Consider the following 16,896-nt stretch of genomic DNA (forward strand, 5'->3'; position numbering starts at 1 on the left):
ATATTTTAGATTTTTAACCCTTTCACTGACAACTCCTATCCCAACGGGGCATTTTCTATGGCGTAACGTCCACCAGATCAATCCTTTGCTTCTATCTCGACTGTTTCTCCTGGAGAACAGCTCAGCATTGTCTGTTGACACTGAAAAAGGCCCACACACGTCCTCCTTCAAAACACCCAGAAGATTTAGTAACAAAGACCTCCTGTGTCACGGGAATCCGCAGACACAGAAAGGGAGGACTGGCCTTGGGGTCGGCTGGCTCTTGCCCATGTCACTGGACCAGTGTTTTGGAGAAACAGGACTCAGATTTTAGAAGCTGTGAGATCCAGGAGCTTCTGTCTAAACCTGGACTAGTACAGGCACCAGGAGGAAAAGCCTCAAGAGTCCAGCTTCCAGCCTTTATCAGAATCACTGGAGGTTGACGGATAAGCCCCAGGAACTGAACCCTCTGCATTTATAGGAGGATCCACCGGAGAGAGAAGGGCTCAAAGGAAAGAGAGGGCAGGAAAAGCATGTCCAGCTATTCAGCTGCCTTTAAAAAGTGACAAGGAGGGCTTCCCTGGTGGCGCAGTGGTTCAGAGTCCGCCTGCCAATGCAGGAGACACGGGTTCGTGCCCCGGTCCGGGAAGATCCCACATGCCGCGGAGCGGCTGGGCCCGTGAGCCGTGGCCACTGAGCCTGCGCGTCTGGAGCCTGTGCTCCGCAACGGGAGAGGCCACAACAGTGAGAGGCCCGCGTACCGCAAAAAAAAAAAAAAAAAAAAAGTGACAAGGAATGAGATAGGAATCTGAGTGTCAAGAACAGGGCCCTGTATGGGGCTCCAGGTCAACCTCCGTCCTTCAGAAAGCGAAGTGGTCACCTACACTGTGTGTCATGTCTCTCAGGTCACCCTACGAACAGTGACCTGGGCCGAAAAGGTTACTCAGGCAAACCCTAAACCTCGACAAGTCACGTGACCATTTAATTTTTAGCCACTTGTCTGGCGGCTGCTGCAGCTGGCGTTTGCCAGTCACGTCACCCATCAATTACGAACCAATTATGAGCAGAAATGCCTTTGACATGACAGCTTTCCTCCCTTCTTCTGCTTTCACCCTCCTCTGGTCCTCAGCTCTGCAGTGAAAGTTCTCATCCAGGGAAGAGGCTGGGCCTCCTGGATGCCACCGGGCAGTCACTCGGAGGCGAAACAGTGAATTAAAATTTCAGAACAGGGTGGGGAGAGAAGAATTTCAGAATGCGGGGCAGGTCCCACGTGGAGGCCCCAGTGTGACCCCAAACCACAAAAACTTTCTCAGCTGATTCCGTGATCAGACGGCTCAGAGGAGAAGCCCAAAATCAGAGTGTCAGGGGAGGGGTACCTTGGGGACAGGCCATGACATTCTAGGGGACAGGGAATCGTACAGCCCTGATCTGACGTCTGCTTCTCCTTCAGTCTAGATACAGATATGCTGAGACATTATTTCTTCGAGGGGCCCTTTCCTGACTGCTCCTGAGGTTCGGTTTCCATGAGAAGAGGCTCATCGCCCCCTCCGGAAGTGATTCATTGATAGCTCTGTCCTCCTGGCAGACGGGGGACTGCTGTGGGGTGACCTCGGAGGTGTCGAGCCCCCCAGCTCCCAGTGCCCAGCACATGTGGTCACACCTACATGCTCCCACGCCTGGATTAATTTAGTTATTCAGTGAAGTCCGGGGAATGAAGCTGCACTTTTACAAATGCCTTCTAACTCTTTCTCGGTAGAGATGTTTCTATGAATCATGCTAATGCAAGACAACATTTAGCAAACAAGCCGTGGAAAGAGTGACTAAGGAAGGAGACTTGGTTCTAGAGTCAGCGACACACCCCAGGTTCGTCCTTCCACTCTCACACTCAAGTACACACACACCAGCATCCTCTTTCCTTTAGAAAGGCTTCCCGGGACTTCCCCAGCAGCCCAGTGGGTAAGACTCTGCACTCCCAGTGCAGGAGGCCTGGGTTCGATCCCTGGTCGGGGAACTAGATCCTGCATGAATGCCACAACTAAGAGTCTGCATGCTGCAACTAAAAGATCCCGCAGGCCGCAAGGAAGATCCTGTGTGCCGCAAGGAAGAGCCGGTGCAGCAGGAATGAATGAATGAATGAATAAATAAATAAATACTTTAAAAAAAGAAAGGCTTCCCCCCGTTTCTCCACTCTGACTTCTTAGATCTGATCATCTGCCAACCACCCACTCCTTTAATCCAGGCTGGAGACAGCCCCAGGACACCCATGGGACCACCTCTATTCCAGGGGAGCAGAGTACCCCACTGCAAGCCAGAGGCAGGGCCCTGCAAGCCAGCCAGCAAGCTTCCTGCGGGCTGCCAGCGCCCACTCTCCACCTCCACCCTCCACACTGGCTGTCAGGCCCAGGGCAAAGCAATGAGCAAGCAAAACCCTCCGTGTCGGCAGAGCGAGGAAAGGAGGACCAGGGACCCCGAGACAAAGGCATCTGTGTCCTACCTCCTTCCCCTCTTACTGTTCATGGGCAGTGGCCATGAACAACAAAGGCAAACAGAGATAGATGGGAGGGACCAAGGTAGGTAAGAGCATCAACAGATACACAGAGACACGCTTCAGGGTGATCAGCCACCTTCCCTGGTCCCCAGCCTCACATGCCTGCCACTCAAAGAGGCAGACTCACCTGAAAAGTGAAATGGAGCCTCTAAGGTGATAACCCCACGGAGATGAACGGGGCCCTCACTCCCTGAAGTCGGCCTTAATCACTGGCTTTAATCACCGTAGCCGGCCGTGTGCGGCCCCGCTCGTCACTGGTCCTACATCATCAATTTTAAATGTATTTCTGAGCACGCCCCAGAGTATTATTGGCTCTTCGTCATTACCCAGCTAAAGAGGCGGCAGCAGCCGGCCACCCTGGTCTTTATTCAACAGATGGGAGACACAGTGTGTAAGGAGAGAGGTTAAGTGCCCAAGGCCATGCAGCTGTAGCAAATCCTGCAGTGGCTGGAACCAGAGCCTGTATTTTCCATTCCAACGAGCTAACCCTACCCCTTTAACAGGATCCCAGTTTGATAATAAATACCACAACCTGGCACCTGCAGAGAGCTTTATACTTTTTAAATGGTATAAAGGTTTGTTCACTGCAAACCGGGCTGTATTTTCTTACTAGATGTATTAAGTAGACCTGAAACGGAGGCACGACAGGCATTGTTACTCTGCCCTATTTAAGATGAGGAAACTGCAGCCCTAGCAGACCAAGGAACTATGAGGTAATGCCCTTCCCAACAGGTCATTTTCCAGCTGTGTTCTGCAAAGGAATCCTCAGGCCAGTCCAAATTCAAATTACTATACTGAGTCCAACGTTGACACACTGCTGAAACGAGAGCTGCAACTTGCTCCAGAGAGAGAAGCCAGACAGAGCCAAAAATATCCTATGGCAATAACCATTTGTCATCATCCGCTTGCCCTGCATACTAGAGTACTTGACCCAGGAACTCCTACCTATACGTTAGAGCCCCGTGTTCCATGCCACACTTTGATTTCCTGCTGGTGTTCCCTCAACTCCAATGCCTCCCTCCCAAGAATGCAGCTGAGGCCCCATCATCTCCTCTCAGAACCCAGCTCAAGGGCTCTGCCATCATTAACATCTGAGTCTGCACCCCAGCACCTCACTTGCTTGTTCCTACCTGATTCCTTTCCTCAACTCTGGTACAGCAGAAAGAGGCCCAAGTTTCAGGGCATGTTATTGTTCTGAAGCTCAGTTTTCTCATCTATGAAATGAGAAACTGCACATGCCTTTTCCTATCTTCAAAGGAGAGCTAAGGGCTTCCCTGGTGGCGCAGCGGTTGAGAGTCCGCCTGCCGATGCAGGGGACACGGGTTCGTGCCCCGGTCCGGGAAGATCCCACATGCTGCGGAGCGGCTGGGCCCATGAGCCATGGCCGCTGAGGCTGTGCGTCCGGAGCCTGTGCTCCGCAACGGGAGAGGCCACAACCGTGAGAGGCCCGCGTACCGCAAAAAAAAAAAAAAAAAAAAAAAAAAAAAGGAGATCTAGGAGGATCAAGGGACAGAATATAGGTTGAAATGATACAAAAATACTGTAATATACAATTACAATAGCAACATACAAGCATAACCAGGCATTCAAGAAATAACCCTTTCAGAAATGATATTACAAGCTAATATTAAAGGAGTGCTTTCCACGTCTCTGACGCTCTTCGTAACACTCTAGGTGTATCATAATTAATTCTCATAGCAACACGCTGAGGTGAGTACTATTTTATCCCCATTTCACAGATGAGAAAAATAAGGCACAGAGAGTTTTCAGTAACTTGTCCAGGCACCAGCCTAGGGAGTCTAGCCCCAGAGCCCGTGCTGTTAACTTGAAGGGCTCTTAATCATTAAGCATATTGCCTCTGATATGATCTGTCATTAGCTGGGCCTGTCAAGGTTTACAAAAGCCACCCGCAAACATGATCCCACCTGAGCTTCTCAACAGCCCTGTCAAGTAGGTAAACAGATGATGTTAGTCTAGGTGACTAATAGTAGTCCATGAGACAAGGAGACACTGGCCCAGAGAAATGACTCGTCCAGGTTTCAAAGCTGGCGCATGGCAGGACTGGGACTTAAATTCATGAGGCCAGCCCCAACCCCTCCTAGTTCAGTGCCCTTTCTGGGGGCTTCAACACCAGCACCAGTCTGACAGACATGCCCCCCTTCCCAGCCCCTGCCCGCGGCAGCATCTCCAGGGAACAAAGGCTACAATGAGAGATCCATCCGGGGCTTTTGTCACCGGACCTCAGGGTACCGTGGCTTTCTGAGTCTCTCGCAGGATGTGTGTGATGAATCTGGAGGCTGCTGGCCTCAGAGGACGTCCTCTCCATGACACGAAGTGGCAGTCCCTTCACCTGACCCACGGTGGCCAGACATTTCCTAAACCTGTTATGCAACTCTTGCTTCAACCAAGCTGCTGCTGGGATTTCTCTCTATTTCAACATGTTTTGTTTTCTCTTCAGAGAGAAAGCACGAATGTGAAACCAAAACACCTCTTAGTGACCAGACAACGGCCCTTCCCGGCAGTCTGGGATTACTGGGAGGGTACAGTGAGGGGATTCTCAAAGTACCTTCTGTGAGCCAATTTCAGCTTCCAGAATGACTAACAACCGCAGGGGTGAGGAAGAAGATGGGGGTGGGGGGGGGGCACGGAGGAACAGTACAACTGAGGGCCAGTGTCTCCCATGGGGACAGGAGCCGATACAAGAATGCCAGGCAAAGACATCCCAGTGACACTCCCAATCTGACTCCAGACCTTCAAGATGGCAGCCTGGGCCCTCCAGACTCCACACCCCAGCCCTCATGCCCATCTGAAAGCAGATATCAAGTTGGGCCATTCATCTCCTCAAAGGGAGCCAGCCGGTCCCATCACCTAAGCTCAGGGTCTAATTATAGGGAGCGGGCTCTGGAAATAGGGGCCAGGACTTATTTTTGTTGCCCGGGGTAGGAGGGGCCTCACTTAAGTGTGGAATGAATGAAGTGGCTGGCCAGATGAATTCATAGCCTCATCAGGGTTTCACTGAGGCTTACGGGTTCTACCACAAGAAAGGGACAGGCAAAAGGGCTGAGAAAGTCTCTTTGTGACCAAGATACAGTAGAGATTCCAAACAACGCTCAGCAAAACAAAAACTAGCATTTGTTTCATAGCAGGTTTTAAAGCACTTTTTCCCCCACATCTTTAAAACAACTGATTCATTCAACCAAGAGTCACGGAAAACCTTTACGTATCCCCGGTGGCTAAGTCAGAGGGGGAGAAGGTCTAGGTCTTTGCATGCCATGCGAGGTAGTCCAGGTTTTATTCTGAAGGCAACGGGGACAGCTAGGGGAGTGTCAGGTGGGGGGAGACACCAATGGATGTGAACTGAGACAATGGGCTGCCCCTCTACCCCCCTCAGGCCCCTTGCAGGCTCTACAGCACCATGGAGAACAGGCTGGACTTTCCATTCCAATCGGCTAACCTTACCCCTTTAACACGATCCTGGTTTGATAATAAATACCATGGCCTGGCACCTGCAGAGAGCGTTATGCTCTTTAAACTGTGTTCACTGCAAACCTGGCTGCACTTTCTTCCAAGATCCAGTAAGTAGATCCGAAAGGTGGGCAGGATGGGTACTGCTACTCTTCCCTATTTAAGGAGAGAAAACTGGGAGTGTGCAGGACTAGCCAGGAAGGATTTGTGGGAATTCATTCAACAAATATCAGTACTTAACTGAGCACCTACTGTGTGCCGGGTACTGCTTCTGGCAATAGGAACACACCAGAGAACGAAGGAGTAAAACGTTCCTGCCCACTGGGAGCTGACATTCCAATGGAGGGAGACCATAAACAATGTAAATAACATTACAAATATGAAGAAAATAGTAAACAGTATAAATAATAAATATGAGGGAATTCCTTGGCAGTCCAGTGGTTAAGACTCTGCACTTCCATTGCAGGGGGCACAGGTTCGATCCCTGGTCAGGGAACTAAGATTCCACAGGCTGGGTGGCACGGCCAGGAAAATAAATAAATAAATAAGTATGAATTAACAGTATTGTGTGTTACAAGGTAACACATGCTGTGGAGAAAAAGCAGGGCCGGGCAATAGGGAAGTGTGGGTGAGTGGAGGGGAGGGTTTGTTCAACTGTGACTCCGTGATCAGGGAAGTCTGCCATGTAAAGGCGACAGCTGCTGAGTCCCCTGAACCAAGGTAGAAGCAGTAGGAGGCAGAAGAAAACAAATTAAGAGGTATTACAGATGCAGGAGTGGACAGGTCTTGGAAGCATACGGGGAGAAGGGGAAGGGGGGCAGAGGTGGGGGAAAGGCTGAAGACCATCCCCAATTTTCTGAGGGAGGGGGCCCAGGCCAAAGGGCAGGCCAGAGGGGAGGGCAGGACGTCCATGATGGACACCAAGACAGCCAAATGGACATGTCTTCAAGGCAACTGTTTATCTAGCTCCTAGAGAGTCTGGACCAGAGACACAGAGATGCCACCTGCGAGTTATCAGGACCCGGGCAGAAATGGAGACGTGTCCCGAGGAACGAAAAGAAGGCAGAGGGCAGAATTCTGAGGAAGACCAGCAGGCTGCCTGTCGTCAGAGGGGCCAGGAAAACGATGGCTGCATTTATTAGCCAGGAGATCGCTGGCACCCTAGTGCCAGCAGAGCGACGGGCACAAAAACCCAGAGAGGCCTGGGGGGTGACAAGGGGAGGAGGGAGAGACTGAACGTCAACCATCCTTCTCTAACATTTGTTATTTTAAGGGCACGTGGGCTCAAGGTGAGCTGCCTGGGGTTGGTTCGTTATTTAAGATGGGAGAAGTACGGACTGGACGTAGATAATGCTTCTAAGAAGGAACCAATGGTGGGGTGGGGCTGGGTGGGGGTGTGCTAAGGATACTGGAACCGGGTTACTCATGAGACAGCTGACCAGACTAACTACTCCCATGACCTTTATTGAGAACTTCAATAAGCGAGAGCTTCACGTATGTCACCCCACTTAATTCTTTCAACAACCCTGTAAGGCAGGTCTTGGGATTCACATCCACTCTGCAGACAAGGACACTGAGCTTAGAGAGGCCAAGTAAGGTGGCCCAGGTGGAGAGCCAGGATTCAAATCCAGGCGTATGGGGTGGTCCCCACACGTCACCCTTCCCCCGCTGATTCCCCTTAGAGGAAGGAAGGACCCTCTTACCTTAAGATAGGAGGAGGGAGGGGCGGGAGACGGCGGGCTAGTTGGAAGGACAGTCACGGGAGAGCCTGACTGGGGGCCTGGTTCCTCTATAAACAGATGCTCTGAAGCAGCTGCTGAGGAGGACAAAAGCAGACTGGCCAGAACACGGGAAAGGACAGTAGATGCCATTCTGCTTCGAAAGGGCGTGAAATCCCAAATTGCTCTCGTTCTTGCAACAAAATTATAGTGATCTTTCCTGTCTCCTAGAGATCCCGCCCCTCCCTTCTTTTCCGTCCTCCTTCAGCGGGAGGCGCTTTTCTAAAAGGTGGATTTCCGAGTGGCGTGGAGTCCAGCGAGGAGTCCTCTGGAACTTCTGTCCGGTTGTCTGTGTCATGAACACCCAGGCCACGTGCTGATGCCCAGGGCTGGGGTCTGCTGGAGGAGTGGGGTCTGCTGGGGGCCCCAGAGGCCTGGCACACGGGGCAGCAGTGTGGGTTCCTCCCGAAGGGCTCGGCTGCCCAGCGGGTGGTGGGTTGTTAGGGATTAGGTGTGGGCAGGCCAGCGCTGGAAGAACCAAAGGCAGAGAAACTGCGGGCCCGGGAGTGGCTGCAGTGACGGACTGAGGAAGCCAGGGATGCGCTGAGAGGATAGAGAGAAGAGACAGGAGCCCTAGCACGGTGTGACCATGAGAAAGCTGTGGCCAGGTTATGACACGTCTGAACGCACGATTTCAGAGGCGGAAAGGTTCTGGGTCAGGACAAGGTCCCGTGGAGGTAACAGCCCTCGATCTGAGCAACGTAAAGAATGGAGGGATTTGGGTGTTCGTTGGGTGGTGGCCAAGAGGGGACAGTCTCAGGATGACGACGGGATTCAGGGTAGAGGAGCGGTCTATGAGCCAGACGCCAACATTCAGAGAACGAGGGAAAGTGACTGGATCACGTCATTGACGATGACCATGATGAAGCTGAGAGCTCCCACCCAGGGGACACTCATACACAGCAGGCTCTGATAAGCGCTGTAAGGACTCAACCCTCACAGCCACCTGGGACATCAGTACCATCTTGTCCTTTTTTTTACAGGTGGGGAAACTGGGCACAGAGGTGGATGAAGAAACTGGCCCCAGGTCACACCCAAGTGGGAAGCAGGACCTAGTCCATGCAGTCTGGCTCAGGGGCCCCTGCCCCTACCCATCCTGCCATCCCAGTAGAGCAGGAGGTGAGTGGGGACAGAGAGAGAAGAGGGATGGACACTGGTGGAAGTGGATGTCGGGAGCCTCAAAGGGGAAGGAGCAGTTGATAAGGTGGGTGATTAACAGCCAGAGGGCAGCAGCCCCAAGGCATGTGGTTTGAGGTGATGGGAACCATCTTTTCTTGAGAGGCTTCGGGGAAGTGGGCGTCTCAGGAGAAGAGCACCGGCAGGAGGAAGGAAAACTCAGTGAAGATGTAAGGGAGCCTGTTACACGGAACTTCCATGGGTTCTGACGGGAAAACAAGGGAAGAAGGAAGCAATGGAAAGTTGGTTCAGGTGAGAAAAAGCAGGAAGAAAATTTGTGTCTGCATTTCACAGATAAGAGAACTAGACCTCAGAAAAGCTAAGTGTCCTGCCCAACCGGTTAAGTCCAAGACTGGGACCTGAATTGCCCCAAGATAGTTCTCTGAGGGTGAGAAACTGCGGCTCAGAAGGAGCTTGAGGGCAAGTTTGCAGTTAAAGAGACAGTGATCGGATGCAAGGCTCCTATGAAAAATGACGGCAGCAAACATTCCAGGTGGAGGCTGGGAGGGGAGGGCAGACTATCGGAGAAGCAGAACTCAATGAAGATTAAAAACAAAAAGAAAACTCTCTGAGAAGGATAGTACCCCTTGGGTACCAGGGGAGATATGAAAAGTACCCAAGTACCCCTTGGGTACCAGGGGAGATATGAAAAGAGCCAGTTCTGGGGTTCAAGAGGGACTACCAAAGACTTCCTTGAACACAAGCAAACCAATTCATCCAGTGGGTCAGGGAAAGTCAGAAGGGGTCCAGAACCCAAGCCTGTAAAAGAAGAAAAGTGGGACTCAAGTCTGGAGATTGGTCACCGCCCCAAAGAGCGGTGGGACAAAAGCCCTCTTCAATGAAAGGGTCACAGATGGCTAAAAGGTGCCCAACGGAAACCAGGAAACTATGGAAGGCCTACTCCACAGAGCCACGCCCTCCCTTCCACATGACACGCCCCCCCACTTCATGTGCACACCCCCTACCCCATGTGCACACCCCTGTATGGCTTAAACAATGTAATTGAATCCCCCCAATTAGCCCCAAGTGCCTCCCGCTGTTAAAGAGCTGAGTGAGGCCGCCTTGGCTGCCAACTATAATCCTAGGGGCTCCCCTCCAAGCCCTTTGCTCCAGCCTCCCTCTCCCCCACTTCTGGGCAGAGGGGGCCAGCAGTCGGCCAGAAAGCGGCCACATGGGGGCCAAGTGATGATCTGGGACCGCCTGAGATCCCTTTTCCCACTCCTCCAGCAGACCCCAGCCCTGGGCATCAGCACACGGCCTGGGTGTTCATGACACAGACAACCGGACAGAAGTTCCAGAGGACTCCTCGCTGGACTCCACGCCACTCCGAAATCCACCTTTTAGAAAAGCGCCTCCCGCTGAAGGAGGACGGAAAAGAAGGGAGGGGCGGGATCTCTAGGAGACAGGAAAGATCACTATAATTTTGTTGCAAGAACGAGAGCAATTTGGGATTTCACGCCCTTTCAAAGCAGAATGGCATCTACTGGACGGTACTTGGTTTCGAAAGCACTGGAGTGGGTGGGAGGGACACTGGCAGCTGCCTTCGCCCCCTGCCCCCCACCTCCCCAGAGGACCCTAGCAGTCAGCTTGCACTGCTGGGACCAGGAAGGATGAGAAAAGTCAGAAGTGGAGGAATGCAGAGCCTCCTGGCACCTGCCTGGCTCACTGCTGCTGCTGGGAGCTCAGCAGGGCCGGCGACAGAAACCCCCAAGGCCAAGCGAGGTTTCTAACTGGCTCGGCAGCCACCAGCTCCTAGAGAGAAGGCTGAGCCTTAACCCACTCGGCCGGCAGTCAGTGCCCTGCCATGGGGCTGCACCCTGGCGGGGAAGGAGGGCTTCCCCCAGCAGAGCTTGAGGACTGAGTTTCCCTGACAAGCAAAACAAGAGAAGGGCTGTGAAAGGGTCAGCGGAAGTTCCCTCGCTTCAAATCTTTCCTGTTTCCTTCTGCCCCGGCTTTCGCCACCACAGGACTCAGCATGGTCTGCGAGCGGTGTACCTAATCTGGTTGGAATTTCCTCCTCCACCCACCTGGCATTCTCCCCACAGCCCCGAGCGCTCCCGATCAGGGGTTCTCACATCCACCCCAAGTGCTGGTCTAGGCGACCACGCCACTGGCCCCTCTGGAGCACCAGGGAGAGGCTCACGGTAGAGGGGCTGCAAAGCCCCAGTTGGAAAGGAGCAAGTCGTGGCTACCCTTTGGCGAGAGCCCTATGGAGCCCCCTCGCTCGCTCCCCTGGGACAACTACGGGGTCCCAGCAGCCTGGCCCTTTATGGATGAGCGAGTACTCATATGCCACCAGCGCGAGGACAAGTGACAGGGGAAGACACAGGAAAGAGGAGAAAAGTTGCCCAAAGTCTTCCAAATACCCACTTAATAATCACAGGCTGTTGACTGCTGGAGCTCAAGAGGCACTAGTGATTATGAGGTTCAGTGTTTTTCAGACGTTTTTGTCCATAATCCCCAGCCAGAAGTGCACTTTACACAGCCGCTCAGGGAACACACACACACACACACACACCCCCAAGCAGAATTTCATGGAGCGACGCTGCTCCTTACCGCATGCCACACGTGCCCGTGTTTTGTACTCGCACCAATCTGGCTTTTTAAAAATGTTGCTCCCAGGACTTCCCTGGTGGTGCAGTGGTTAAGAATCCGCCTGCCAATGCACGGGACACCGGTTGGAGCCCTGGTCGGCGAAGATCCCACATGCCTCAGAGCAACTAAGCCCGTGCGCCACAACTACTGAGCCTGCGCTCTAGAGCCCGCGAGCCACAACTACTGAGCCCGCGAGCCACAACTACTGAAGCCCATGTGCCGCAACGACTGAAGCCCGCACGCCTAGAGCCCACGCTCTGCAACAAGAGAAGCCACCGCAACGAGGAGCCTGCGTACCTCAACGAAGAGTAGCCCCCGCTCACAGCAACTAGAGAAAGCCCACACGCAGCAACGAAGACCCAATACAGCCCAAAATTAATTAATTAATTAATTTTTTAAAAATGTTGCTCCCACTGATGGGTCACCACCCAGTTTGAAAAATGCAGATCATTAAGGTGACATGGTGGGGGGGATGGGACTTTATGGGAAAATGTATGTAATGTTACAGTGGGAAGCATTAGCAAGGCTGACCTATTTGCACTCAATGACCCAACCTAACAGCTCGCTGGGCTCAGAAATGAAAGTGACCACCCCTGAGCACCATGGTTCACACTATCTAGGAGAGAAAAACTGGAAAAAGCAGGCCCATCCAACACTCTCACTGAACTTTATAAGAACAGGTTAAAACTGTGTGCCTTATAAAATTAAAGAAAACTTTTTTTTTCCCTTTCAAGATACAACTTACATTGATTTGGCTTCAGGTGTAATAACTTTTTGAAATTTCAAGAACGTAAAGAGGACGAGTGGGGGCTTCGCTGGTGATGCAGTGGTTGAGAGTCCGTCTGCCGATGCAGGGGACGCGGGTTCGTGCCCCAGTGTTGGAAGATCCCACATGCCGTGGAGCGGCTGGGTCCGTGAGCCGTGGCCGCTGAGGCTGTGCGTCCGGAGCCTGTGCTCCGCAATGGGAGAGGCCACAACAGTGAGAGGCCCACAAAAAAAAAAAAAAAAAAAGAGGACGAGTGTTCTGTGTTCATAGAAAGGGGGACAGGTTAAAAATGGGAAATACTGAACTGGTCCACAGCCTCCGTTTTACTAGTGACAAAACTAAGACACAGAACACTGCCTAAGGCATGAAACAAGTTAGGGGCCGGGCTTGAACCCCAGCCCAGGGCTCCTGATTCAATTACTCACAGTCTTCATCTTCCCAAATATTTAAGAAGAACACAGTGAAGGTCTCCCCAAGTAGAGCATTTCCGTGACTGAAGCATATCTCATGTTGGACACGTGACAACCATGCTGGTCTTGGCACACGTTGGCACTCTGCCACAGCCTCACTGGGGTCACACAGCGGGGCTCATACCACTTAACTCTGTGCCTTTCATCCCTGCTGCAAAGTGAAAAGAGTAATCCAAGAAAGTTGTAGCCAAAAAACAAGAGGGGCTTTAAAGCCAAACCTGCATGCTCAAAACCAGAAGAACCCCTAAGGGTCGTTATTCAGAGCTAGGATTATAATCGCAGAACCTAGAAAACCTTCCTGGTTAGTTAACCCAAGCCTTCATCTTACAGTCAAGCCCCACAGAATGACTTGCCTAGGATGGTAAGACCAGCTCCTTCGATCATACACACCACGTTAACCTGGTCACAGGTGAAAACCGCTACGGAAAGTAATACTAAGTACACAGTGACAAATGGATCAAAACAGACCAGCATCCATGGGGCAGAAGGAGGGGCAGGGAGGAAACTAAACACAGATCACAAAATTTAAACACGTGAGATTAATGCCTCTTCAGAGTGTCACGTGGAGCTCAAAAGGCATGACTGACTATTCCTAATCCTAAAGATAAGCTAAAATGATGCCCTGAACCAAACTCACAGCAGAGGCCAAGGGCCTCAGAAGTGGTACAGGTCCTTGATGGAACATTCATCTCCACAACCCAGTGGGTCTGGTGCCTGCTCAAATAACATCTCCCTGCTCCTAACGTTCCCACACTCTGTCCAAGGCACCTGAGACAACAACTTCAAACATGGGGAATTTTATTACATGTGAAGGATTCTTTCCTACACAAATGCCACCTGGTATCTGTCCAGGGTCTCTCCTGGAGCAGCTTCGGAAACCTAAAAGACAAGATCTCCCTGTGGCCTCTGTAACCCTGGCAGGCAAGGACCATTCCCTTAATTCCCCACTGGGATGCCAGAGGGAGAGAAGGGGTGATGGCTCAGTCCCAGCAGCATGATATAGACTTGGGCTCACCTTACTGCCAATGCCCATGGTCTTCTCTCTGGACCCGTGTCTGTCCAGCCACCGACTGCCAGCTCTGAGAGCTGCCCAGGGCAGGGAAAACCCTCTGCATTAGACATCCTGGCCTTCACGCCACTCACATGGGGCCAGCATCAGCAACAAGATACAGATGCTAACTGGGGAACTCTGCTGGGCCTGCCTTCCAAGATAACTGCCACCCGGAGAGGTCCCCAAATCTCCCAAAGCACACTGAGGCTGGAGTCGGAGGATACAGGTGGCTCATGAGCCCGGGCAGGCTAATCTGTTCACCTCTCTGTGCCACGGTTTCTTCATCGGTTAATCCCCAGGGTTGCTGTATGTTTTAGATGAGTTCTGCCCACAAAAGTGCGATGTGTCAGTACTAGTATTACTCCCCCTCAGCACTCTATCCCCTAGCCATTCGGTATCCTGAACAGGCTGACTGAGGGCAACTCAGGCAAAATCCGCCTGGCTAAAACTGCCTCCTTACAGAAATGCATTTAAAACCACCCGGGAAGTACCGGGCCAACTGAACGTCTATTACACAAACCGTAAGAACGTCTGTATAGCACACGCTCTCCCTACCTGCCCGCCTCCCTGCAACAAAATGAGAAGGCAAATGTCATTGCAAGTCTTACTGCCTCTCAGCGGCTCGACAGCCGGAGGGCGGGTGGCCGGGCCGGCCGGACCGGGGACACGTTCCTCGGCGCGAGCGTGGTTAGCGCTCCCGGCGGCGGGTCCCTCCGGGACAGCGCACGTGTGGGCAGCCTCGGCCACCCGGCACCGGCCGGCGGACACCGCTCGCCACGGCTCGGACACCGGGAGCGCCAGCTGGAGCCGCAACGACCCGGGACCGCAAACTCTCCGACAGCGTGGCCAGACAGTGGTAAGACTGTGCAAAGGTGCACTGGCCGCCTCCCTCGGGAACCCCGCCGCCACCACCGAGGCCAGCGGCGCTCGCCACTCCTCCTCGCCGGCCGCAGCGCCGCCAGCAGCCCGGGCCGGGAACTCGGCGGGAGCGGCGGAGCGGGGCGCCGGCTGGGGCACCCTCGTGGGCGCGGGGGGTGCCCCCAGGGCCCAGGCGCACAGCGGAAGGAGCTGCGCAGCGCGCTCCTCGGCGCCCCGGCTACGCGCGCCAACTCCCGGTGAGACCCAGGAGACCCGGGGCGCCGCGGCCCCGAGGAGAGCGCGGTTTCGGAGAGCTGCATCCAGGCTGCTCCTGCGCGGGATGCAAACGCACGCGCGCGCGCTCTCCTCTCCGCTCGCTCCGTCCCTAAAGTCCCCTCGCGCCTCACCTTCACTGAGTCTACCGGGTACATGACCGAGTGCTCCAGGATCCCGGCCATCGCTCCGGCTGTCATGTGGATGGATAAGGAGACGCTGGTCGGCAGGTTCTCATAGTCCTCCGACCCGGCGTCCTTGCAGCCGCCGCCGCCGCCATCTCGGCTGTCCCCATCCATCCTGCGCCCTCCAGCCTGGCTCCCTACGCCGCCGCAGCGTAGCTCCATCCGCCGGCTCCGCTGGGCGCGGGAGGCTGCAGGAGGCGGGCGGGGAGGGGGAGGGGGCGAAAAACTTCACTTCTTTAAAGTGGGAACCACCTCCCGGGTGCTGCGGCGCCTGACGCCATGGCGGGCTGGGGTGGAGCAGAGGGGCACCAATCACTGGGAAAGGAGAGGCCGGCCGCGGCCGCACCATTGGTGTGCGGGACAGTGGGGACCCGCCTCCCAGTGTGACGTCACTGCCCAGTGCAAATTTCCAAGCTACCGGATGGGGGCGAAAGGAGGCGTTGGGGTGTCCCGGGAAGTTGTCTTACCTCCTGTTGGGGTGGTGCTGCCTGGTTTGGGGTAGACCAGGGGGTAGTCGCGGGGGAGGGTCAGCCGGACCGTAGGGGTTGGGCAATGCTTGAGGCTGGAGGGAGACTCGGAGCAGCGGAAAATCTGCCCCCAGAGCCGGGGATTTTGCAAACAGTATTGCTCAGCAAGCTTTGGCATTCCTCAGGCCTGGAGGGGGGAAGTTGCTGCGAACGTCATTTATGGAGCAGTTATGGTGGCTGGAGGAGGGGAGGGGTGGAGGCACACGTGGAGGTGGAGTGGAGTTCTAGAATTGAGGACCCACTGCGCGATATGAGGTGTGCACCTCCTTTTGTGCAGCTCGAGAGCACGTCCCATGGAGGGAACAAAGTGAAAAGTCAAGATGCTGTGCCAGGCTGCTTCGTTGAGGAGAACGGCCACTTACTCGAATTTTTCTGTCTCACTGAAAACACATAATACATAGAGCAAAACTTGTGCCTCCTTATTCTCACCAAGAGGCTAAATCCACCCTGCCCGGGACTGGGCAATAAGTAGTCACCAGGATGGAGCCCTTCTGAGTAGGCGCCTTCAGCACGTTTTCCTGGGGCTGGAGGGGCTTTAGAAGCCTGGTCTCACAGTAGGGTGCAAAGTGGCCAAGAGAGTGAAATCGTGCGGTATTGCATCTGCCTATCTTTAAAGACTCTGGTCTTCTAGATCTTAAACTCATCCCAAGCTATCTTCTTAAAGTGTAACCCAGACTGTTTTATTTTAACCTAAATAATATTGTCTTTCTCCATCTGGGGGAAGGGGGAGTAATCAAAAAGTAGGGGAGTAACCTGCCTGTTTATCTAAGGCTCCCTGAAAGCATGGCATCTGCACGTGTAAATGTGCATGTTCTGGGCTTAAGATTTGGCTGGAGCTGATCAACCTTTACTGCACCTTATCCAAAGAAGGCTTCTCTGGTCCGAAAAGCTGTGCCTTGAGATATGAAAAGGTGCAGGAGACCCTGAAGATGCTGCGCACCCTCTTTGGCCTCACCCTGGTCCCAAGATTTGGGTCATAACAACCCAGGCAGCTCTCTGGGATTTGAGATTCAGTGATGTGAGTGATGTCAATAGAGTCTTCACGGCCAAGGGCACCATTTCCCCAATTTTGGTAGCTGCCAAAAGTTGCTCCCGAGACGGGTGCTAAGGATGGGCTAGGTAGAAACACGCTCTGTATTTAGTAATTGCTGGAGAACAATTTAGTAATTGCTTTTGCCAGAGGTGATTTTGAAGAAATGTTGGTCAAAACCTGTTGATACTCGTG

At 53.4% G+C, this 16,896-nt stretch overlaps 1 protein-coding gene across 1 annotated transcript in view; it reads right to left on the reverse strand.

Annotated features, from left to right (window-relative positions):
* Positions 1-15,433, reverse strand: part of SLC25A37 (solute carrier family 25 member 37) — a 40,850-nt gene extending 25,417 nt beyond the window's left edge. The window contains exon 1 of the mRNA XM_065879111.1: positions 15,094-15,433. Within this exon, the coding sequence (XP_065735183.1) occupies positions 15,094-15,306 (213 nt within the window). The 5' untranslated portion in view covers positions 15,307-15,433. The remainder of the gene's footprint in view (positions 1-15,093) is intronic.
* Positions 15,434-16,896: the final 1,463 nt, after the last annotated feature.

This window comes from Phocoena phocoena, chromosome 6 (assembly GCF_963924675.1).
Source record: "Phocoena phocoena chromosome 6, mPhoPho1.1, whole genome shotgun sequence".
Taxonomy (NCBI): domain Eukaryota; kingdom Metazoa; phylum Chordata; class Mammalia; order Artiodactyla; family Phocoenidae; genus Phocoena; species Phocoena phocoena.